Source organism: Malaclemys terrapin, chromosome 21 (genome assembly GCF_027887155.1).
Source record: "Malaclemys terrapin pileata isolate rMalTer1 chromosome 21, rMalTer1.hap1, whole genome shotgun sequence".
Lineage (NCBI taxonomy): Eukaryota > Metazoa > Chordata > Testudines > Emydidae > Malaclemys > Malaclemys terrapin.
This window is the reverse complement of record NC_071525.1, coordinates 1,197,027-1,221,539: the sequence shown is the minus strand read 5'-3', so window position 1 is coordinate 1,221,539 and position 24,513 is coordinate 1,197,027. Positions and strand designations below refer to the sequence as shown.

The following is a 24,513-nucleotide window of genomic DNA, read 5'->3' as shown; positions in this document are numbered from 1 at the left end:
GCCTTGGACTGTAGGAATCGGCTGGGGCTGGGGGAGACAAGTCGCAGTTGGGGGGGGAGGAGGAGGGAGGTTGGTTCTGCCAAACCCTTCCTAGACAGGACGATTGCCCCTGAAAGCCCCCGACCCCTCTCCTGGAGCTGGGGGGAGAAGCCGGGCTGGCGGGACGGGACAGGCAGGGTGAGTGATCCCAGGCTATAAATACAAAGGCCTGTGCCATGCACCTTTTGTTATCTGCCCTTTCGAGCTGGAGCAGCTGAGCGGGTGCCCTGGCCTGGCTCAGAGCTGCTCCTGGAACAGGCCCGTGGCCGCGGAGGGCGTGTGCGAGGTTTGTGAGCCTGTGATGTGTCGGGATGTGTGTGTGTGTGTGGGGGGGTCAGTGGTGCCAGGGCGGAGTGTTTTGTGGGTGCAGCGAGGGAACATGTATGTCTGTTGGGGGTGCATGGGGAGGTGAGTCCGTACCCTGGGGATCCCCTGCTGGGACCCCCTCACTCTGCACTGACAGCGCCGGGAGGTGTCTCCTGCTTCGGCCAGTGCCCCCAGGTTGGGGATTCGCGCTCCAGGGGCCGCAGTGAGGCCAGGCTGGGCACAGAGCCAGGCAGTGCAGCGCTGTCTGTGCAGAGCGTGCGGGTTGGCACCTGGGCGCTATGCTCTCACCAGGGGGCGTGTGCATGCGTGTGAGAGCACACGCATGTGTGCATGTGTCACGTGTTCAGACATGCTTCCTCTCATGCCCAGCCCCCTCCTTGCTGGAATGCTGCTGCTCCAGTTCCCTCTGCACCCCTCAGCCACAGCATGTCTCCATCACTGCTGAGTCCAACGTCCCGTCCCTGAGCTAGGGTGACCCGGATCCTGACACCAGCCAGCCAGAAACGGGGTCCTTGCACCCCACGGGGGAGAGGGGGCGTCATCGCCCTGAAGCTAGGAAATCCTGGGGGCACAGATGGGCTGGGGGGGGGGGGTTCCCCACAGCTCTAGCTAACCCCACCCCACGCGGTGCTAAGCCCCAGGGGATGGGGCGTTATGCTGCAGTGAGGCCACCAGCTGCGGCTCTGGCACGTGGGGATCTGGGTGCCCCACACTGCTAGCACATCTCCAGTGGGCAGGCGCTGCTGGGGTCTCTCCCTGCACCTAGGGTGACCAGATGTCCCGATTTTATAGGGACAGTCCCAATATTTGGGGCTTTTTCTTATATGGGCTCCTATTACCCCCCACCCCATCCTGATTTTTCACACTTGCTGTCTGGTCACCCTACCTGCACCCCAACAGGGGCTTGGCTCACCCCGGGCTGCTCCATCTTACCTTTAGTTGCATTAACCCACTTGGCCACCAGGTGTCAGAGACGCTTCACAGATGACAAGTGCAGACACCCTGCGGGGGGGGGGGTGTGTGTGTGTGTGTGTGTGTGTGTGTGTGTGTGTGTGTGTGTGTGTGTGTGTGTGTGTGTGTGTGTGTGTGTGTGTGTTCAGCTGCAAGTTGCTGGATAGTTTCAAGGGGCGTCCTTGGATTCCATTTTCCAGGACTCCTGGGTTCTGTCCCCGGCTCTGGGAGGGAGTGGGGGCTGGTGGGTTGGAGCAGGGGGGCTGGGAGCCAGGACTCCTGGGTTCTCTCCCCATCTCTGGGAGGGGAGTGGGGTCCGGTGGGTTAGCAGGGTGCTGGTGGTGGGGGAAGGGGACTGGGAGCCAGGACTCCTGGGCTTTTCTACACCTGGCTGTGCCACTAACTTGCGGCGTAATCTTGGTGCAAGCTCCTTCTGTGCCCCTTGCCTCAGTTTCCCCTCGATACAGTGCTGATAATGCTGCTGCCAGGGCCTGGGATGGGAAGGGAAAAGGGAGGCCTAAGGTCTCTTGGGAATATTAGTGACACAACCCACTTCCTCCCTGGCTCAGTGCGTGGCCCAGCGTCAAGGTGCCGAGTGCCCCGGAGCCGGCTGGCCGCCCGCCTGCAGGCCCTGCGCAGACTCGGTGCCCACACGGACCGGAGCTGCCCCCAGAGGGAGATGCTCACACACACATTAGACCCGTTATTCCAATCCCATTGGTGGGGCTTACACGGCATAATGGGGAGGGTGGCAGGGGAGCTTCCCGCCCCCAGCAGAGAGGCCAAGGTCTCTGCTAAATCCATGGAGTTTCTTCAAATCTGCCCCATGACATGGTGTCTCCGGCTGCCTCTGGGCTGCCCCCACAGTGCTGGGATCTAAACGCCACCTCAGGCTGCTTCGCTTAGCTCCACACTTTAATATTCTCGGGAGGGTTTGATGCTGTCTCTGAAATAGCAACAGCCACGACTGTCCCTCTGGGGCGGGACGGGGAAGTGCTGTAAGGTGCAGAGCCTGGGGTCCCCTGGAAACCTGGGCCGCTGTGGGTCGCAGTTTGGCGGAGCGAGGGGGCCGGTGTGGGCAGGTTGCAGCTCCCCAGAGCTGGGCGCTCACAGCCTCTCCACATAGAAGGACTTCCCCCCATGGTTCAGCTCCCGCTGGTGCTGCAGGTGTTCGCAGTGTAGAAGGTAGCGCAGGGCCGCGCGCCGGACCTGGCAGGGAGGCCAAGAGCTGTGTGAGAAGCCAGGACCCCTCTGCCCTTCCCTGGCATCTGCCTGGTCCCATTGCCTGCCGCAGGGCAGGGTGTAAACCAGCCCATTCCCCCCCCAGCAGGAAGGGGTCTAGCTCAGTGCCTCCCACCCTGTGGGCAGCAGCTGAGCCTGCAGGAGGGAGAGCCGTGGGCTGGGCCTGACCCTCCCCTCGCACTGCACCTCTGCTGATGCCACTGGGGGGACGGGGACTCGGTGCGATGGGCAGATCTGCAAAGGCAGCAGGGGGAGCCGCTGGCTCTGGGGCATTTCCCCCTGTGACTTGGTCGAGCCGTATCCCTCCAAACGAAGCACTCCCCGCCCCCTCGCCCCAATCCCGCTGCCCCTCACCCACGAGGAGCCCACTCCTGCCCTGCTGGGGCCAGAGGCTGGTGGTGCAAAGGGGACCTGGATGGAGCTGGCTGCGGCGATGCCCAGGGTGGGTGATCTCCCCTGGCGTCCCCTGGCCCGTTCTCACTGTGCAAAGCAGGAGAGGGACAGCGCCCCGCTGCTCGCCCCAGCCGTACCATCAGCAGCGCCTTGTTCGCGAAGCGAAGCTCCTCTGCAACGCCGGCCCGCAGGTTCTGGCAGCCCTTCACCAGCCTCTTCTCCTCCTGCTTCTCCCTCTGGAGACAGAGGACACGGCCCCACTGCCAGCTGTGGGGACGAGAGGCCGGGGGAGGGAGGCACTGAGACAGGGCAGCCTTGGCCGCTCTCCCCGGCGCAGGGGGGAGTGAGTTACATGGAAACGCAGAACGAGGCTGAGGGGGACAGAACCAAACCCCTCACCCCCGGGCTGAGTTTTACACCATTGCCTGAGTCAGCACCTGGCTGCAGTGAGTCAGTGGAACCTCCCTGCCGCCTCCCCCGCCCCCGCAGGGCCCTCAAGCTGCCAGTCACAACGCACGTGACGCTTTCCCTTTTGTTTCCTAACGTTCAGGTTCCTGGGCACTGAACGGCTGCTTAGTCCCCTGACGTGGGACAGCCGGCTCCATCCCTGTCGCGCTGCGTGCCTCAGTTTCCCCTCCCGCCTCGTCTTGTTTGTTTAGAGCACGAGGTCCGTGGGGCAGGGACTGTCTCTTGCTCTGGGTCTAGGCAGCTCCCAACACAACACAACAGCCCCCCCGACCTGGAGACTGCTGGGCTGTAAATCACACCCTCAGCCTGGGTTTGGGGCTCCCCTCACATCTGGGGTTAGGGACATGACGCGACTGAGGAGAAAAGGGGCCTTTACTCTGGGCTGTGCGAAGCGGGTGGAAGCTGGGGGGTTTGCACCAGTGGGACGGACAGGCCAGGAAGCGGGTGACTGGGGCCAGCTTAGCTCTGACTGTGCTGACCGCAAAGGGGGCTCTCCAGGGAAACAAGCCCTAGTGCCTGCAGCTCCCGCGATGGTCGCTCTGTGCTTGGGGGATAAACGTCCAAACAACCAAGGACGGTTCTCCAGGCCCCTGGCTCCCAGGCCCCAGCTGGGCTGCCCAGAGTCGCCCGGGGGGGGGGAGGGGTCAAGTGGGGCAATTTGCCCCGGGCCCTGCAGGGGCCCCCATGAGAATATAGGTTTCAGAGTAGCAGCCGTGTTAATCTGTATCCGCAAAAAGAACAGGAGTACTTGTGGCACCTTAGAGACTAACAAATTTATTAGAGCATAAGCTTTCGTGGACTACAGCCCACTTCTTCGGATGCATATATCCTCAATATATGTTCCACTCTATATGCATCCGAAGAAGTGGGCTGTAGCCCACGAAAGCTTATGCTCTAATAAATGTGTTAGTCTCTAAGGTGCCACAAGTACTCCTGTTCTTCTTTCATGAGAATATAGTATTCTATAGTATTGCAACTTTTTTTTATGGAAGGGGCCCCGAAATTGCTTTGCCCCAGGCCCCCCGAATCCTCTGGGCGGCCCTGGGGCTTCCCCACAGAGCTCACCAGGAGGGCCCCAGCCTGAGGCCACTGAACTTCCTTGCTGACATCCATGGGCAGGATCAGGCCCCAAGCCAAGAGGTGAGGGGAGCTTTGTCTGGTCCCGGGCCTGCGGCTAGAGCCACGTGAGCAGCCCCCACTGCGTGCCTGGAGCCCCTCTGATTTGAATGGAGCTGGGGGCGGATGTCAGGGGCCATCGATGGGGCCCTTAACAACAACCATCACTTCCAGCAGCCCCAGCTGGGCTCAGCGGAGCCTCCTCCGCCCTCGCTGGCTTCTCCTCCCGGCCCGGGATCCGAGGGAAGGGCCAATTGCTTTGCTCTGGGGAGAGGGGACGGCCCTGGGCTGCACTCAGAGGTGGAGTTGCAAGGGAGCTGGAGGCAAGAGCAAACGGGACAAACGCTCAGTTTTGCCAAAAAAGTGGGGTGGGACCCCTAGGGGGGTGTGGAGGAACATGCGGGGGTGGGGGGGCGCAAGCAGCAACACCCGTCCTGAGCCGGAGAGAGGGCTCGGGAGAGCGGCTTGGGCCAGCCCAGCCCTGCAAGGCTTGGCGGGTGGGCGGGGGGTCTGGTTGTGTGCATGGGGCGGGCGGGAGTAGTGGGGGCCTCAGGCCGGCCCCATGCCGTTGGGTGGCAGTGGGGGCCCACTTGGGGGGGACAGCTGTCCTTGGGCTGGCCCCATGTGGTGTCCCGTTTCCCCTTTGGGAAAATATGGTCACCTTACCCCCACAGTTCCCTTTGTCAGTAGCCCCCTGCCACCCCCCGCGCTCTGCTGCTGGACGTGCTGGGCGTTACTATTCCACAGAGAAGTGGCTTTCATCACAGTAACGAAGAGCTAGAGACCGCCCTCCACAAACCCATTTACCTTTTAACCAGATTCTGGTAGTCATCCTCCTTCTTCAGCAGCTACAATCAGAACGGCACGTTCAGGCCTGGGCCCAGCCTCTCCCAGGCCGTATTGCTACCCAGAACTAGCATCTGGGAGGAGGCAAAATCATCAAGCCCCGGCAAGGGAAAGTAATTGATTGGTTCAAAGGGCCTCCCATTTCGGGCGGCGGAGGGGTGACAGCTCCTAGCACCCGGCACCCTGAAGAGTCCCGAAGTGCTTTGTACAGTGATAGATGAAATAGGAGAGGGAGGACTTCCAGCACTACCGTGCAGCCACCTCTGCAGCGCAACCCAGCAGCTGGCTAGCAGAGCACATCCGCACTGCGCAGTGGTTTAGGGTAGAATGTGAATTCCCACGCTGGGTTTCGCTGGGAGGCTGGGAGTGATGCCCCGAGTCTTACAAGTGCCACTGTTCTAAGAGTCACAAGCAGTCAGGACCTGCGTGTTATAATCCCCTCCAGCTGCTGGGAGCCCTCAGTGGCCAGACAACAGAGCCAGGCCCATGAACAGAGTACCCCAGGGCAGGCAGCGGGAGATGACCGGCCGAGGGGGCGAGTGAGCCTTCGGCGTCTCTCTGCAGGGCGGTTGCCCCGGGGGGTAGGGCAGGGAAAGCGGGGTCTGACTGGGGAGCTCTGCTGGGGGCGCTGTCTCCTCCCTTAACGCCCCAGGGAGGACAGGGTTTGGCCTGGGGACACCCCAGGACGGGGCAAGGGGATGCTGATTGGATACGATGTAGCATGAAGAAGAGACCGGGGCTGTGGCCGTGGGCAGAATCCAGCCCTAAGGAGTGAGATGGGACACCAGCCTCTCCCCACATCTATGGCATTGATGAGCCCCGCCCCCTATGCAGCTGGGAGCCGCTCAGCCCCAGGGGCTGCTGCCATCAAAGGGGCTTGGTGAGGCCCAGTTTGGCCTTCACAGGCAACCCCGCAGGCCCCGTTCCCCTCCGGTTTATGTTCTCAGGGGCTGCCCTCCTGCCCACCCCTCCCGGGCCCTGACTCCCTGCCTGTCTCCCCTGCACTGTCTCTACACCCTCCTGCCCCCTGCCCCCACAGGGCCCTGGATCTATGCCCTGCCCCCCCATCTCTACACCCTGCTGCTCCCCCCCAGGCCCCGGCTGGAGCCCTGTGTCCCCCCCCATCTCTACACCCTCCTGCCCACTCCTCCCGGGCCCTGTCTCCCCCGCACCGTCTGTACACCCTGACTGCCCCACCCAGGGCTCTGGATCTATGCCCTGCCCCCCCATCTCTACACCCTGCCTGCCCCCACCCCGGGCCCTGTCTCCCTGCCTGTCTCCCCCGCACCATCTCTACACCCCGCCCGCATGCCCTGCCCTCCATCTCCACACCCTCCTGCCCCCCCGACCCTGGCTGCAGCCCTGCCCGTCCCCCCCGTCCTACCTCCTCTTCCCTCAGGAGCTGCTGGAGTGAGGGGGCGTTGCTGCTCTTGCCCAGTTTTTCCCGGCCAGGTGCCATTGTCACGGGGCGGGCGCTGGGCGCTGGGGGCAGCTGCCGTCCCGTTACCGTTTGGCTCCCTGGTCACCATGGCAGCAGCACACGCTTTAGAACCGTGAGGCTCTGCCTGGGGGATCCGTGTTGCCCGGGGGATTGGGCAGAGCCGAGCTCAGTCGCCCCGTGGCAGGGGCCTGGGTGCTCACCCGTCCCGGTATCCCCCATCCAGGGAGCTGCAGGAGACCTCTGCTCAATGAAAGGGCGAGGACAGTTTAATGAGCCCCACGTGTTTGTTCCTGTTGCTTCCAATCGCCCGCTGCCCTGGAACCGTCCGTCCCGCTGCAGAAGGCAAGGGACAAATCCTGCAGCCCTTGGCCCGGGAGCTTCACCCGCACGAGCCAGACCCTGTGAACACGGCAGGGAAATGCGCCCCCTTTGCCAGCGAGCCCCCCCATGCAATCACGAAGGAAACGTTGCTAGCGGAGCAGGGGTGCAGGGCCCCAGGCGCCGCTCCCTGCCCGTCGGCCAAGGCGTGGGGTGTCTGTAAAGCCGAGGCTCTGGCTGCCCAGTCAGTAGCCGATACTTGATAACCGTGAGCCCCGTCTCGAACAGGGGCAGCAAACCGACCTGAACCATCCACACTTGGCCCGACTGAAGGGCTGTCGGCAGCTGGCAAAGAACCCAGGGACTGCACCCGACCGGCCTGAACCAACAGTGCGTGGCTGCCACCTTCCTCGCCAACGGAAGTGCCAACTCCAGAGCCTTTGGGTCCCAGCATGCCACGCTCCATCTCGAGCCAGCCTGTGCAGGGCCCGCAGTCTCCGAGCGTGAGGATGGCTGGAGTCAGGGCCATTGTCTGCATTTGGCCAGTGTGGTGAGCTGAGTCACACGTGCTTGCACACGCCCTGCGACCGTGCGTTTCTTCCAGGCCCGTCAGTTTGCATGAGATATGAGATATGGGCACGCCCAGGGGCTAGATCAACACTGGCCACCCCTAACCCCCATGCTCTCCCCCTGCTGTACAAACTCAGCATCTGCCCTGGAAAGATATTTAAATCCCCATTTCCAGTTCAAAGGCCCATCGTACCCAACACCCTCCTCTCCCACGGGCGGCAGCAGTGCTGCCCATCCCCACCATGGCAGGTCGAAGGGCGGGAAATACAGCCGGGGGGCATTGGGCTTTGGCTAACGGGTGGGGTTTCAAAGGCACTCGGCTCTCGCTGAAGGGAACAGTGGAAGGGACACTCGGATGCCGTGGGTACAGCCCCATAAGGCCGTACTGCCATGCAGAGGCACCATGCTGGGGGGAATCCCAGGGGCAGTGGGTGGGCCAAGGGCATACAATGATTACCCCTCCCCCCATGCCAGGTCAATCCAGCCCCTGGTGGATACTGCTCCAGGCTCTCCCAGTGCTTTTCCTGGCAGTTACTGCAGCAGCCTCACACCCCACAGAGCAGGGCCCAGGGACTTCAGACACGTACCCCCAAACCCATCTACAACACTGAACTAACTAACCCCATCCTCCTGCAGGAATGACCCACCCCAATCGGTGCGGAGAGGGGAGAGCGAGCCAAGCCCCTGCCTTTTCATCCCAGCTCTGCGGCCCACTCCCTGTAGGGACAATGCTGGGTCACCTCCTCTGCTCCCCATGTGTAAAACAAGGACCCCCCCGGCCCTTCTCCCAGGGAGGTGGAGACAGGGAAAGGAGCATGTGATGCAGTGAGAATCCCAGGCGCCTGTAGCGGTGCATAATCCAACGGCAGCCGGCTCCTGAGGGCAGGGGGCGCTGCGCAGAGCCCTGAGCCAGGGAAGGGCCATGTTCCTGGCCAGGGGAGGAGCAGCTGGAGGGGACGCAGGCAGGCAGCAGAGCCTTGGGGGCTCCCAGCTGTTCTTGGGCAGGTGATACAGGAGGCTGCTCAGTGCAGTGACAGTCAGGGACCTTTCTCAGACCCCCCCCTCTCCCCTTCCTGGAGAGCACAGGCTGCACCAGCTACCCACACCCTGGAAGCAGACCACCCCCCCCCCCCTTTCTGAGCCACCCCACAGCAGCTGCGGCTTAGGCTATCCCGAGAGCAGCACGTGCAGCTAGAGCGAGGGTTCCCTGCCGCCAAAGAGCACCGGTGCACGGCGGCCGCAGGGGAACGTTCCTTTTATTAAACAGCAATGTAAAAAGAGAGAGAGCAGGCCCGGCTGCCGGGGCACCTCCTCCGGCCCAGAGCGGATGACTGGTATGCCGCGCACGCAGCTTGCAGGGGCACTGCCGTCAGCGTGCAGCCCGGGAGCTTTCGCCAGCAGCTGCCCCGCTGCTGCCCCTTCCCCACGAGGCCGGCAGGAGTCCATGGTGAATGGCACGAGGCGCTGGTGAGAGCGGGAGGGAACAGGGAAGGTTTTACCCGGCTGCCCAGCTGGGGCACATGGAAGAGACAGTGAGCAGCAGCACCCTCCCCTCCCCAGAACAGGACACTGAGCCATTTACTGTCTGGGTGGGGTTTAAACAGGCTCCAGAGATCACTAACAACCCCCCCAGATCTAAAGGGCAATTCAAGCACAACAGGCTGACAAGGAGTGGGAGGATGGACCCATAGACCCCCCCAGGCATTTACCCTTTGGAAAGCCCAGCCCGTGGCTCCAGTGAGGGAGCTGGAAACCACCTCTGGCCTCCGCCCCTGAGCCATCGCTGGGAGTGATGGAGGGTCAGTGGAGTGAATGGAGCCGCCGCAGTCAGTGCAGAGGGGTGCAGGAGCATTGACCCGGAGCAGTGTCTTGTATAAATACGCTAAAGCTACTCAAATGTTCTATTCACGGCGCTAGGGGCTCCAGAGAGACACTAGGCACTAAACAGGGATTGCATCTGGAATCTCTTCAGAGCCCAAAGCACAAGGCCCATGCCGGCTGCTGGCCAGCTCCGTTCTGCAGCCAGTACACAGCTGGATCGAGCCTCCTGCCCTGAGGCCAGGTAACCCCAGCCATGATGTCGCTGTTAAATCCAACTCCATGCAGCAGAGCGTGATCCATGAGCCCAGTGACTTCCCGCCTGGACACGGACTGTTGCCAAAAGCCCCTTGTGATGTGCCCCACCCAGCAAGGGGCTCTCAGAGGCAGGTCCCAGGAGCAGAACTCCTGCTGTGGCTCACAGGGTGCTCTCCAGCGTGTTGTAGTTGTCCTTGAAGCTCTTCAGCTCCAGGAAGTGTTTGGCACGTTTGCTCTTCTGGCTGGAAGGCAGGTAGGTGACCTGGATGGTGGCTGGGTTGGAGACATCAGGCGAGAGCGTGAGGTCCTTCGCTGCTGACTGGTGCTGCCTCTGGCTGCTGCCTCCTCGTGCTTTGATACTGTGGAGAAAAAGGAGATGTTACGGATTCCACCCGGAACAGAGAGCAACCCTTCCTGAGCGAATGAGACTGCAAGAAGCCTCATTAGAGGTGCCAGTCAGTTAAATCAATGGGGTGCAGGCCCTCGGAAGGCAGGTCTGGGCAGGCACATTGTGGCAGGGTGTACTCTTTAACCTGCAGAAGGTCAAAGAAAACACCAGAACAAGGGTCGGGACCAGAAGCCATGCTGGCTGCTATAGGCTGCAGGCCCCAGGCCACTCCTGACCGGAGCCCCACAGACTTTGCTTTTCTGACTGTCAGTTTGGTTGCTCTGACTCACAGCTCTGAGTAAAGGCCTTGAGAACTGGGTCAAGTGGCTCCTTCCCTGACCCGATGCCTCAGGGAGACAGACTGCCTGCCTTCGACAACCATGAAAGAACTGGGAACTCTGCTGGCTGGGGTTGTTTGGGGGCCTTCTTAAAGGGGACACTTCTTTGTCAATTTGGTTTTGGCCTCCCCCTTCTCAGTTCCTGTACAGACAGGGCCAGCTGCAGAATTTCACCACCCACAACCCCCTTCAACAGACTGCCAGGCAGACCAAGGCCTGGATGCTAAACATCCCCAGCGCCAGTTAAACTTACATGTTCGCGAGCTCAGTCAGGGCACCCTGGTACTTCAGATATTCCGTCTTCCCAAAGACCTGAACAAAACAGAAGAGCGCCTTAGAGATCTTGGACTCTTGGTGTGCACTGTTCTTGGCCCTGTTCGCAGCCGCGGGCAGAACAGAGGGGAATTGTGGGCAAGGCTGCGAGGCGAAAGACCTGGCTCTGCGGGAGTCCACCCCCTTCGCAAAGACCAAAGAGAAGATCTGGGCTGACACTCACCCCTGTCCCATAGCGTGCAGTGTCATACCCATCCAGGAGGGTGTCAATCAAGGTTTTGCGGACGCCTCTGAATGGAGTGCTGGAATTTCTCAGCTCCAACAGGTAGGCATGGAAATTCTTTCCCATTAAGGACTGGGGGTGTCGACCTTCTACATAAAATGGGATCTCTGAAAAAACAAAGCAACACAACGATGCCTGTGATGGGCGGGTATGAGTGTGACACACACTCCAGGGGCCTGGAAGAGAGCCCGTCCTCATGAGTGACCCAAACCATCCAACAAACTCCTCCTTCTGCCCCTCTGCCTTTCTGACGGAGGCACCATACGGCAGAGACCTGCAGGCAGAGAGACTGAAGCTAGGATGGTTCAATCAATCACTGCATCAAAAGGGAGCACAAGACAAACACTTTACAGCCTAAGTCTGCAGAAGCCTTTACTAAGTTGGGGAGTTTCTCAGAAAATCAAGCCAGGCGTTTCAAACTGGACACCCCCACCCCGACAGTGAGGCACACAACCGTGGGGGATCCTTTCAGAAAGTCAGGCAGCGTAGTATTTGAGGAATGTCTTTTCCTGTGACACAGCAGATAATTTAGAAAGAAAAGACTCGGTGTAAATAACTTCCCATGGCTTCTGCTGTCTGTTACTCACCTTGGACACGGACTAACCAGATCAAATTAGCTTCTGCTTCACTTTGTTTGTGTCACATACTCGTTTTCATGTTTAGCACAGAAGTTCTCAACCTTTCCCTCTAGCAGACATCTCTACCATCCAGTGAGGACCCCAATTCCTTAGCTGGGAACCCCTCCCACCTAGGGATATGGTGGCAGCCCCCAGGCTGAGAACCCTTGTGCTAGCACAAGGCTATTGGCCTAGGCTCCAGAGGCATATCCCCCGACTGGCCACGCTCCCCACCTAAAGACTCTCTCTTACCAGAAGCTCTGATTGCATCCAGTGCCTTCATTCTGTACAAGTAGTTATAGCAACCTGGAAAAGACAACACACAAACTGGTCTGGAGAAAGAAAAAACACAAACACCCACCCACCAGCAAGTTGGCACAAGTGGGGGCTGTGAGAACAGGAGATTATCCTGTTGGAGCCTTTCCCCCTGCAATGAGGCTAGCCCCGTGCAAATCGCAGAATGACACTAATCCGATTATGCAGCACCAATGGTAACTGACAATCAGTTTCCTTTGTCTGGGGGTTTCTGCTCTGCTTGGTGAGAAAGGTAAAGCCTGGACTATCAGAGCAGAGGTGGCCCAGACAGCTATACACCATAGGCTGCGGCTGCCTTCCTCTGCAATATGGCAGAGAGGAACAGCTCCCTCCACGCTAGGCCCCATTTTGAGCTGAATAGCTTCATTTCAGCCTGTGTGGTGGGAGCCTTGGTCCCCACAGGCTGCTTCTGTGTATTACAGACAGGGACAGGGCTGCAATCTGCTTGCTTGTGACCAAGTCAGAGTACGGGGTAGGGAGCCTGCCAGGTTCTGGGGGGACAGGCTGCATGGGAACCATGAGCAGCTCAACAACAGTGCCACCTGCCCCACGGGGAAGGACTGGGCCCAGAACCACACTGCAGCAGGACAGTGAATACTGTGGGAAGAGCCTGACAGGCTCAAAAGCTACCAACGTAACTTCAGCATTCCCCGATTCTGAGAGCCGTCGCGGGGATGACGTTTGCACTGTGGAGGCTGGAAGGCTGAACAGGAAGGCTCTGGATCATCCTCCCCCTCCACCCACTATACTCCTCAATAAGTTAGGGTGCATATATTTAGAAGACACAGTACATTGGCTTCCTGGTGTCTCTAGCTGCAGGAGCCTGGCATCATCTTCAGCTAGCAGTCGGGGTTCATACTTAATGTCCTGTACCCTTGAGAGGCGAACATCAATTTCCTCTTTCAGGTCCTGTCCAGAAGAGAACAAGAGCATCTTACATTTAAAGAGCCCCCTCCTATGAATCCCAGTAGACAGGGATCACTGCACCCAGCCCTGAGATGCAGCAATTACTTAACAATAGAAAGTAACACTCTGCAACCATTTAATCCAGGAAGTGAAAATTCCCATAATCAAGGAGAATTCAGAGAGTCAGAGCACAGCTCTCAGGCCTGGTGTCCACTTAAAAGTTAGATCAACATAGCTATAGCGCTCTGGGGTGTGAAAAATTCACACCTCAGAGCCGCACTAGCCCCAAGTGTAGGCACAGCTAAGTCGAATGAAAAACGTCCACTGACCCAGCTATCATCGGAGAGGTGGAGTTCCTACCGCAACAGAAAAACTCCTTTGGTCACTGCAGGAAGATTCTGCGCTACAGCCCTACGTCGGCATGGCTACGGTGCCACAGCGGTGGTGCTGTAGTGCTCAGAGTGTAGACGTGGCCATCAGAGCTTTCCTTTAGCCAGGACACCACAGCTAATGTCCTGACTATTACAAAATGCATCACAGACTCTTTAACAAAAGCATTGATTTTAAGACTCAGCAGAAAGATGGTATCCTCCAGGAGCAGGGCATTCCCTCGCTCCCAGCTGAAGCACTGGATTCAGTAGTGAATCATGGGGAAAAGAAGGGCCAAGACCATTTCGTGCAGCACCTGGCTGCTCCCTGAAGGTCTCCCATCTAAGAACTGGCCCCATCTGGCCCTGTTTAGCTTGGGATATAGCTGCAGCCTTCGGAAATAGGAAGCATCAACACAAAGCCTTATCTAAATAAGCAAATTGATCGCCCAAAGCGTAACCCTCCCCCCGCAGCCAATCGGAGACAAACCCCACAAACAGACCTTGGGGGCGTGTTGTCCAACCGGCACATGGGGCCCCCGGCGCGACTTCATGGCGAAGCGCATTATCTGTCTTTTCACGAAGATGAACAGCAGCACAAACACCTAGTTAAACGCAGCGGAAAGAAAAGCCGTTAGGACCCAGCAGAGCCAAAATACTTTTACTTTGGAGGCCAAAGCACCTGCCCTGCCTGCACTGGGGCCCGTCTCCCCTTGCCCGCAACGAGTCAAGCCTGGAGCTTCCACTACCATGTTACCAGGAGCTGGTTCTGGCAGCTCCCGTAGGACAAGAGAGGGGGTGGGTGGGTGTGTGTGTGGGGCGCCTGAGTGTACAGCCCACAATGGCCATTGTAAAGGGGCTGCATCCCTCCCAGCCCGCAGCCTCCCCTGTGCGGGGGGAGGGGATGTTAGAGACATCTCGTAACCCCCCCCACTACGGGCCCCTCCCAATCCCCCCCGGCTCTCAGGGAGCCCCGCCCCACGGGGATGCAATCGGGACCCCCACTACGGGCCCCTCCCAATCCCCCCCCCGGCTCTCAGGGAGCCCCGCCCCACGGGGATGCAATCGGGACCCCCGGGCTGGGTGGCCAGTGCCCCACCCCCGCGGGGCCCCGCTCCGCCAGGCTCGAGGTGGGGGCCCAAGGCAGGAGCTCGCTCCGCCGAGCCGGGCAGCGCGCGCGGCGCCCCTGGGGCCGGGCCCTCACCAGGCTCCCGTAGGCCATCACCAGCACCACGTTGACCCCGGAGAGCCAGTTGCTGCCGGACGTCGCCATCCCCGGCCCGGCCCGGGGCCCCGCAACAACATGGCGGCCGCTGAGGCCACAGTGCGCCCCCGTCACGTGACGCGGGCGGGACGTCGAGGCGGGGGGGGCGCGCGCCGGCCAACCGCCAGAAACCACGTGACACGGGGAGGGCCAAGGAGAGGCGCGAGGCCGAGCCACGTGACAGGCGGGAGAGGCGAAAGAGGAGCGCGCCGGGGTCACGTGGCGGGGGCGGCCTGAGGCCGGCCCGGCCCCGCCCTCTCCCGGGTCACGTGATGGGGCGGGCGCCGCTGGGTAGTTGTCAGTGTGGTGGAGACTCAGGTAAAGTTGGCAACGCGGAGGCGGCGGCGGCCCCGGTAATTGCGCGCGGCCCCTTTAAATCCCGGCCCGGGCGGGGGGGGGCATCACCCCGGGGAGGGCGGCCTCGGCCGGCGCGGGGCCCCCCGGCCAGGGCGAGGCGGTGCGGGGCCCCCTCCCTGCCCGGATCCGGACGCCGTGCGGCGGGTTTTGTTTATGGTCGGGTTCGCGGCCTAGCGGGCCCGGCCGAAGCCGGGGGCTCGCGTAGTGCGCGCGGCCGGGCCCGGGCGGCGAATGGCGGCAGCGGCCATGAGGGCGGAAGCGGCGCCGCGGCCGGGCTCCTAACGCCCCCGTCCCGCCGGCTCCGGGGAGCCGCCTGCCCGGCCCGGCCCCGCGCCCTCAGAGCCCGGCCGCTGCCTGCCTGGCCCTCCCCGCCGGCTGGAGCTCCCGGGCTGCGGCCCCCGCCCCGCCCGATGGCCAGGCAGCCGCTCCCCGGGCCGCGCTCCTGGCGCCGAGTGCCTCGCAGCAGCGCCTCCCCCCATGGACGGGCAGCCCCGCGGCCTGATCCCGTCCCCCTCTGCGGGCCAGCCCCGCCGTGCCCGAGAGAGCCAGCCGCTCCACGGCTCTTGGCCCTCAGGGCGTGAAACCTTCTTGGCCCTGTGGGCGGCTCATTCCCATTGTCTGCTGTGGGATCGGCCCTTCTCTCTCCCAAGCAGGCTGGCCCCTGGGCACTCCCCTTCTAGAGCTCTCCCACTGTCCGTGCAGGTGTCCTGCTGGCGGCTAGAACAATGGTGGCTTGAGTTCCGTAGCGGGCCCCATACCAGGTTGCTTTGGAAAGGCGCTTCTGACCGCTTGTAGCAATTGTGCAGACGCTTGTGTGTGGCACCCTTTGCTCAGGTGGGCTCGAAAGGGCTTTACTGACTGTATGTGCGAGCCATAACTATATGCAGCATCCTAGTACCCAGCGCTAACGCATCTCTGGGCTGGAAGAGGGTGAATTAAAGGAAATGATCCAGTCTTATACACTTCTGTAGGGCCGTGCATCTCATGCTTTTATTACATAACCTGCCCTCGACAATCCAGCATAATCTTAGTTTAGGCAGAGCTCTAATTACCAGCGTGTTCACAGGAACCTGCAGCAACTTGGAAGAATAATATTTAGTACCTATAGCTGGCTATAGCTCCTGAAGGATCATTCCATTTCATTGGTATCCACACAGTTCAGAATCTCATGTAACAGCATATTTATGTAGCCTTTGAAACTGTCTATTCAGAGCTTCCCAGTAAAATAATGGCTGCTAATACTACATTTTGCAAAGTGCTCTATCTCAAAGCACTTTCAAAAATCTGTATTCTCTATACCCATGAATTATTTCATCCATAACCGGAATGTACTCACTTCTTTGCGAAATGTGGCCTAACCCTTACAGAATATCCCTCTGTGCCGGGCTCTTTCCGGTGCACATGCTCCCCAGCAGTGCAGAATAATCATTTTAAATACTTTGCCCTTCTGTAGTCCTTTCATCTGAGACCTCAGAGCCTTTTGTAAATGTTAATTAAGCTTCATGGAGGGGGTGTGAAAATATCATCGTTTCCTTCTAACAGATAGGGAAACTGAGGCTGAGTCATGCTGTGACTTGCCTAAAGTCACCTAGGAAGTCTGGCGGAGCTGGGAATAGAACCCAGTCACCTGAATCTGTTTTGTGCCCTGAACACTTCTTGCAATCGTGCATTTGACTGAGAGATCACTGCTCTACAAAATGCAACTGAGCCAGGATTTTTGATGGAACACATAGATTATTCTAAATTTTACATTTCTCTGTCTCCCTTTTTCCTAAAGACCCCAAAATACCTACTAGCCTGCATAGACAGGAATCTCTTCTACATGTGGAATGAAAAGCAGTGGCAATTAAGTACAGAAAGTGAAGAGTAACTGCAGAGTAAATTATTAAAAACATTAAATTAAAATGATTAAATTGCAAGCTCCTTGAGGTGTAGTGATCATGTCATAACGTAGTTGAGGAGCCCTGTGGCTTTGTCTGATGCTATATAAATACAGTGTTTCCCTTTTTGACATATTCAGAAGTCAAACTGATTTGATAATGTTTTTCATTTCTCTAGTTCATTTCATTCTAGAATACCAGGGACACAATGGAAGGGAAATGGAATCACTATTTTATTTATATAGCATCTGCCTCGAAGTACAAGATGCCTTCCAATTTAAAAAGAAATATTCAGGTGAAATGAGTGACCAAAATACCAGTTAGAAACTGCAGTTAGATCCGACTGTCGCTGTTTCTGTGTGGTAGCGTTTCAGATGTCCGACTACTGAACTAATATTTTGCATTTTTAATAGTGCTTAATCCCTAAGGATTCCGAAGTGCTGCACAAACTAGAGTATGATCCTGAAGTGAATTCTTGGTAGGTGGAACCCTGGGCCTACACAGAGCCTCACTGAAGTCTGTGGGGCACTTGCACGGAGCTCATTGTGGGGTTGGGATCAGAACAGTAGTTGCTTGGTGAGCTTTATGCATAGTGGTTATTTAATTCACCATTGAAATGCTGTTGTGCCAGGATTGGAACATGGCAGCTGTTAAAACAGTGCCTAGTAACTGCATAAGGGTTTAGGACAAAAAAGTAATAGAGCCATATCCTACTGAAATGGCAGATTAAGTTACTGTAGTATGAAACATGCAGTATACTTCCCTCTGGGCCTGCAATTCTGATGCCAAATTAGTTTAATATGATAACTTGTTTGTCTGTAAAGTACTTAGTACTGTAATAGATGTACCAGGGGGGAATAAGAGGAATGCTAGGGGAAGAATTGGGGGGGAGTTTGCTAAATAGCCTGAGATCGTTTTTCGTTTTCTGACTTCTATTAAAGTTTCTGCAGTGCTTTAAGGAGGGGGGAAAAAGTTTTTTCTTCATTGACTCTACCCCCAAATGTTCTTATTGAGGGATGAGCCCCGTAGCATAGGTTAGTATGCTTTGTATTAGGCGGTGATACTGTTAGAACCATACTGGCAAATAATTAGGCGTCTATGTTAGTGACAGCAGTATAAATTCAGGGGGAGCCATCTGTCTGTATTGTCTGAAGGTGTTTCAGGGATTGGAAGGGAAGTTGGAACTTGGTGAGTCTAAATGTTATTCACAGAGTCTGAAAGTTAATTGTGCCCTGCACACACCCTCACAGCCGGATCTTGCGCATGTAGTGCGTTTAATACAACAAGAAATGTCTGTAATCCTCAGCATTTCTGCAGCACATCACAAACACGAGTCCTCACAGCTACACTTGTAAGGTAGGTCCCCCAAAACCTCCCCCAAGCTACCTCATTATCCATCTTCAACCCTCCCCCTTATAGTCCCCTTTGCAGTGGTGCCTACAAAACACTTGGCAACAGCTAGGCTCCTGGTGCCCTGAGACAACAGCCTCCAATGCTAACTAATATTGTCTCATTGTTTCCTGGTGTTCCCCCTCTGTGTGTATCCATCTCTTGTGTTATACTTGGATTTTAAGCTGCTTGGGGCAGAGATTATCTTCTTGTTCTGTTTCTGTATAGTGCACAGTGTCCATGATTAGGACTCCTAAGTGCTGAGGTAATGCAAATAACAAAGGCAGGTGGTTGTTACCCCCATGTTACAGACCGGAAGAGCGAGGCAGAGGTTGTGATTTGTCAGAGTATCAGCCTGAGCTAGAACTCAGGAGTGCTGAGGTGATTTGTGTGTCAAACTTTATTTGGCAATAAGATTTTTGCAGACTTGCCCAACAGGTAACAGATTTTATTGCCGAAGGAACTGAGCAAGATCTGGAAGTTTAAAAAAGTTCTGAAAAATCAGTATTATTTAGGAGTCTTTGTATGTTTAAATAGCTGCAAGATGTGGATATCCCACGGAGGTGGACGAGTTGACCTTTTGTGGGAAGTTGCAGGAAAGATTGCATTAGAAGCGTGCATTCAAGTGAACAACAGAAGCTGGTACAGGCCATCTCTCACTGGAGCAGCAAAATAGTATTGCAGGTTTACAAAGACAGTGCAAAACTAACTTTAGGGGCCTCTGCTTTGTGCTCCAAAGGAAAGATCTAGTTGCACTGTGTCTACTCACTGTCTTCGAAGAGTTAGATTTCCCATCCCTTAGCACTGCCTCATGCTGAGAGGCTTTTCACTCGCTCCCACCCTCCTACAGTACATTGGTTCCCCCTTGAGGGGACACAATTGATCTTGGTGAATAAAGTTTCAGATAAGATACTGATCACTTGTTTCTCTTGTTGAGGTTTCCTAGCCAAATATCTGCCTGCATGTATTATTTGTTCCTTCTTAGATTAGGGAAGTTCCACATGCTGCTAGTGAAGGGCCTGTTGCTCCAGAGGTAGAGTTGATAGATAACCTTATTACCCCAGTGGTAAAGTATTAAGTTCCAAGTTACTTGTTTCAGAGGCTGGTAAATAACTGAAATCCTGCTTGGTGCTTTTAAATGTACCTGGCATTCCTTATTCGTTTTGGTATGGTGAGATTGCACAAGGTGTTACTGTCACTGCTGGACTTTCCTTGCATTGGGGGTGTAGGGGTTTGCAATTTAATTTGGCTGGGATCTATTCCCTGTGCTGAACTGTGTCTGGACAGGAAGTCCTGAAATTCTTGTATAGCATTGCTGAGAGCGTCTCCCTAGGTGCTGTGCCCTACATCGGTCATGGGCGAAGTGATTGAATCCTGTGTAGAATTTTTGGAATCCCTCAGATGATATTTATAGCACTTTTCTTTCCGGCGTGTGTTGGATTATAGATGAAAAATTAATATTCCTAGAACAAGGTCACAGCCCAACTAAGCTGGGTTTGTGTTTGAAGATGCGAGCTCTGTCTATTTCAAACAAACAAACCAAGCCCACAAACCTGTTTAATGTTGGAAACATCTTGACTTGGGGAGTCGCTTCCCCACCTTTCTCTGGGATGAGAGGTGAGCTTGTGAGAGCAGAGGATGAACAGAGATTCAGTTGATGGTCTTGGGGCGTTGAGCTGTTTGTTTTGTGCACGTCCGGGTAGCATTGAGGTGCCTCTAAGCCATGCAGATGGAAGGATCGGTGTTGACGAATGCTAATTTATATTCCTCAGCCTCTTGCATTTGAGCAGTGGAATGTTAAAGGCGCCTCATACCAGGGAGAAAAGTATTTCTGCTCCTAAGACTTAGTCGCTTAGATTTGGGGCGCAGGAGGGGATGGGAGGCAATCCTCCCTGTGGGAACAGCCCAGGGTATCTCAGCGTGGGTGCAATGTTGTTCCTTTCAGATATTGCATATTATGTGTTAGGGCTCCAGTAAATAGGAAAAGGTGGGTGGCCTTTTAGTTTGACATCTCTGGAAACAGAGTTGGTGTATAGTGGTTTTGGGGGTATAAACTTGACTTTGGTGTCCCACCCACTCAGTACCCAGAGTCTCGGTGCTGCCTTTTATTTCCAGTTTCTAACAGTCGGTTCTCTCCTCTCCCCCACCCGCAGAGTTCTACCTTGTAAATACTGTTATTTGTATATACTGTAAATGATGACATCGGTGGGCACTAACCGAGCCCGGGGGAACTGGGAGCAGACACAGACACAGAGCCAGACACAGCACAAGCAGCGGCCACAGGTAAGGGAGTGTCCATGGAAACCAGTTGGCTTGGAGGTGGAGACCTGGCACCCTCAGCTGCTCCAAGCAGTTGACTAATAACTGGGCTTGGCCTAACACAGGGGTTCTCAACCTTTTTCTTTCAGAGTCTCCCCCCCCCCCCCCCCCCCAAACATACTATAAAAACTCCAGGCCGCAGCAGGGATGGGGGGGCACTCGGGGCTCCTGGTTTCAGCCACCAGGGGTGTGGGGGGGTGGGGGGTTTGAGGCTTTAGCCCTGTGAGATTTGGGGCTTCAGCCGTGGGGGGAGGGGGCTCCATGCTCTGGACTTCAGCCATGGGACAGGACTGGTGCTTCAGCCGTGGGGTGGAGGGGCTCGGGGCTATGGGTGGGGGTTTGGCTCGGTGGGGGGGCCCTCACGGCTTCTGCCTCGTGTGGGCACTGGGGCTCAGGGCTTTAGACCCGGAGGGAGTGCTGGCGCTTGGGGTTTCAGCCCCACTGGGGTGCCATGGCTCAGGGCTCCCTGCAGTTCTGCTTCTGGTTTCAGCCCTTTGCCTTAGCCACAGGTCCGTATGGCCCCCTAAAACCAGCTCGCAGACCCCTAGAGGGATGCAGACGCCGGCTGAGAACCATTAGCCTAACATACCTCCTAGAACAGCTTCCTCTATGCTGAAGTGCGCTGCTGTTAAAGGCAGGTGGACAGGCTAACCAGGGGCTCTCTGACAGTGCGGTCACTGCTTCAGTGTGTCCAAGTGAGAGCCTGAGCTGGAACCTCTCTGCATTTTCCTGACTGTTCCCTCTCGCTGTAGGTAAACCCGGCTGGCTGATGTGCCACTTGCAGAGTTTGCTTTGAGGTTCTTGTTTCTGCCTGTACTGAGGGATCTGTCCTGGAAAGCTAGTTTATTGTGAGATCGTTGGCTCACACAGGTTCAATGGCATTTTGTTCTCCTCCAGACCTCGCCACCTGCTTCTCTTTCATCTTTATCTCCACTTTGAGACCTCCCACTTGTGTGCCCCTCTTCCCCCCACTCCCTACTAGTGTTCTCAAGGAAGCTGTAAGTGCTTAGAAGAGAGTTAGTTTGAAATGCACGGCTCTAACCCTCCTCCGTTATCATCCACAATCTCTCCAGGCCACTGCAGAACAGATTCGACTTGCACAGATGATTTCGGACCACAACGATGCTGACTTCGAGGAGAAGGTGAAACAAGTGAGTGGGGAGAACTCAGGGTTGAGCAATGTCTCTAGCCAGAGTGGAAGTTGGCAGCTCTGTTTTCAGGAGCTGAAGTGCCAGCTGTGTTGAGGCTGAGAACAACAATGGCAATTCTGAAATAAGCCAGAACAGGCTAGGGCTGGGGGGAAGCAGGTCAAAAGGGCAGCTAACTCAGATACTTTTACCAGGCCAGGAAGTCTGCCCTTCATGGTCATCTTGTTCCTTCTGTTAAGAGCTTTCTGTGCAGTGGGGCAGACCCAGGGAGAGCTGCCCTTGGGATAATAAGGGGCCTCGGTCAGAGGAGGCAGATACTAAAGCTTTTGTGTCCCACATGTGAGCTCCTGAGGTTGAGCCATCAGCCCTTCCGTTCTCTCTGCAGCATTATTGTGAGGGCCTTTGGCCGACACCTGGAGTCACTTTGGGCTTTGCGAGGCTCTGCCTCCACGCTGACTGGTGAGAGGTGACTTCTGAGATATGAGGGCACCCTCAGTCCTGCTTCTCTGGCCCCCCAGTGTATGTTCTGGGAGACACCGTTAAACTACGGGACAGCAAGGAGACATCCACGCCTGGACACCTCTTGGTAGCTCTTCTCTTCTGCAATTACAGGTTTTCTCTCCCCTCGAACCCAAGGCATTTCTTAGTTCTAAGGAGGTGTCAGTCCTCTCTGGGTTTGGAATGAGCTGATTGTGTCCTCTTCCTCCCCACAGCTGATTGATATCACGGGCAAGAACCAAGATGAGTGTGTGATTGCTCTGCACGACTGTAACGGGGATGTCAACAGAGCCATCAACGTGCTGCTGGAGGGGAATCCGGACACGGTAGGACGGGCTCCTTCGGCTTTGATTAGCAAAAAGGTGGTTGTGTGAAGCCTGGTTGGAGCTAGTGATCGCCAGGTAATACAGCTAAGGGCGCCTGAAGAGCACATGGGATGGGGTAGCTTGTAAAGGGCTGTCTGTACAGTGCCAGTCAGGAGGCCCCGACAGTTAAGAGTGCAGGGTGTCTGTAATGGGGGGCCGTGCCCTGGCTTGTTTAACGGCCTTTCCTGTTTGTGCACTGGGGAACAGATCAAGGGTACAGTCATCTGACAGCCTTGTTTACAGTAACCTAGTAAACCTCTGTTTCTGTCTGTCTCCTGAACTATAACATCTTTGGCCCTGGGTTTTTACCCTGATCTTGGTGCAATCCCGTGTCTCTCAGCTGACACGTTCGGCCTTGCATGGGTTGTCCCTACTATGGCATGCTAGGGTCCAGCGCTGCTAGGTGCAGTGTGTCTGCTAGTTAGACTTGAGCTCCATGGTTCATGTGAGTGCCACATTCTCTCATACTTCATTAACCCTCAGAATGACCCTCTCAATAGGCATCTGCCCAAAAGGCCTCCCACCTAGCGCCAGGGAGTGTCCATCACCTCGATGGGAAAGGAACCCAAACATAGTTTCATCAGTTGTAACAGAATCAATCAGTGAATAATGTCAAAGCTGTCAGGCCCTTCCAGACTGCAGTTGAAGGTCAGATCTTGCCTATCTGGGTACAGTGAGGTACTGTTGGTATTGGAAGGCTGATCTTAACCAGATTTCCTAGCCCTACTGGGTTTGAGACTCTCACTTTAGTGTGTGGTGCATTAGCTGGGTTTCTTTTAGTTAAAAGTCAAAAAAGGATGTTCTAATTACTGAACTGTATGTCCCTGCCATCTGTATTCTGCATAACATCTCTCCTTCCGATCAGTGGACTCCCACATGCTTTGGCATATACTGAGTTCTGTACTGTCCGCGTGGTGGATGCTTCCGTGCCTTCACAGAGCCATGTGGGTTTAAGGACCAGCCCTTTCTGCCCAGAAGCATGCAAAACCTGCCTGTCGGTTAGCTGTAAACTCATTTTAAAAATAACAGGAGTACATCTAACCTAGGCAAATCTTAGCTGTGATTCTGTGCTTCACCCAGAATCATTTCCAGGGCTTCTTCCAATAAAACTGACATGTCATTAAAATCTTAACAGTTTAATTTCTTAAATGAACGAGTTGCTCATGAAAATAATGTTGTGGGTTATATCAAATCTGAAGGTATGCCCTATTTCCTTTACGTGGGCAGCTGAGGCACTCAGCGGTATGAGATGCCAGACACCGTCACTTTGCAAAGGCAGGACCAGAGTTGGCAGGGTAAAACCCTCTCCGCGCCAGCCACTTCTTTAATCTGCAGTGCCATGAGGGGCTTGCAGGTTGCCACCTGCAGCAATCTGAGCAAAGTCTTCATCTGCACTGAAATTGGTGAAGACTTTCTGAGTCTCCTGGTCTGAGTTCAACTTCTGCTGAACAACTCAGTGAAAAGATGTTTGTTAGGATGATGCGCCATTGATAACGAGTGTCTCAAAGATGCCCTAACACTAGTGAGCTCACTTGCTTAACGGAGTAGTATTGGAACGTCTCACACTTCAGGGGCTAGAAGGGCAGACAGGATATTAGTTCTGAGTTTGTACAGCACAATAATATAAAAAAAAAAAAAAAATCAAAGTAAATATTATCCTGACTTCCTTCTGAGTCAGTTGCCTGTGAAGAGAGACTCCTCTGGTTTGAGGCCAGTGTGTGCCTAAAAGCCTTTTTGCCACACTCTGTGTGTTGCCATCCAAGGCCAGCTGTTCATTAGTCAGCAAGTCATGTTTTCAGGTGTTTGTCGGTGACTTGTGACTCGGTGTTAATTGTGCTAACAGCGTACAGCATTGGTTCAATATGAATGTGAAACCATTTCATACTGGCATGAAATAAAACTGCCTTGGATGATTGGGATGAGGTGGTGATGTGTTGTTTAATTAAACTCAGAATGACTGGAGCATTCCTGTTTGTGGGGTTTTTGGTGCCTCTCGCAATACTCTCCTCCCTGGAACC

The 24,513-nt window shown here is 55.9% G+C and overlaps 3 protein-coding genes across 22 annotated transcripts in view; 1 reads left to right on the top strand and 2 right to left on the bottom strand.

The window, feature by feature from the left end:
* Window positions 1–2,296: 2,296 nt before the first annotated feature.
* Window positions 2,297–6,911, bottom strand: CFAP141 (cilia and flagella associated protein 141). Its single transcript, XM_054011262.1, is given in 5 exon segments — window positions 2,297–2,526; window positions 3,090–3,219; window positions 5,344–5,384; window positions 6,767–6,862; window positions 6,864–6,911. Coding segments are annotated over 5 exon segments (417 nt in total). The 3' UTR covers window positions 2,297–2,424.
* Window positions 6,912–8,949: 2,038 nt separating this feature from the next.
* Window positions 8,950–14,590, bottom strand: C21H1orf43 (chromosome 21 C1orf43 homolog). Its single transcript, XM_054010521.1, has 7 exons — window positions 14,480–14,590; window positions 13,779–13,880; window positions 12,793–12,910; window positions 11,939–11,992; window positions 11,010–11,176; window positions 10,767–10,825; window positions 8,950–10,146 (listed from the first exon to the last, which is right to left on the bottom strand). Exons 1-7 carry the CDS (start codon window positions 14,546–14,548, stop codon window positions 9,948–9,950), a joined length of 768 nt encoding a protein of 255 aa, XP_053866496.1. The 5' UTR covers window positions 14,549–14,590; the 3' UTR covers window positions 8,950–9,947.
* A 218-nt stretch (window positions 14,591–14,808) lies between these two features.
* Window positions 14,809–24,513, top strand: part of UBAP2L (ubiquitin associated protein 2 like) — a 42,388-nt gene continuing 32,683 nt past the window's right edge. For 18 of the 20 annotated variants that reach the window (XM_054010450.1, XM_054010447.1, XM_054010449.1 and 15 more), the window contains exons 1-4: window positions 14,809–14,857; window positions 20,319–20,448; window positions 21,558–21,635; window positions 22,346–22,456. In XM_054010450.1, the coding sequence (XP_053866425.1) occupies window positions 20,359–20,448; window positions 21,558–21,635; window positions 22,346–22,456 (279 nt within the window). In that variant the 5' untranslated portion in view covers window positions 14,809–14,857; window positions 20,319–20,358. The other 2 variants (XM_054010433.1, XM_054010432.1) reach the window with 2 other exon arrangements.

Excerpts from the sequence above, each read along its gene's own strand:
- C21H1orf43 (XM_054010521.1), bottom strand. The coding sequence starts at position 14,548 with ATGGCGACGTCCGGCAGCAACTGGCTCTCCGGGGTCAACGTGGTGCTG. Across the intron at positions 12,911-13,778 it reads TTGGACAACACGCCCCCAAG|GACCTGAAAGAGGAAATTGA; the intron begins GTCTGTTTGTGG and ends TCTTCTGGACAG. Across the intron at positions 11,177-11,938 it reads GGATGCAATCAGAGCTTCTG|AGATCCCATTTTATGTAGAA; the intron begins GTAAGAGAGAGT and ends TTGTTTTTTCAG.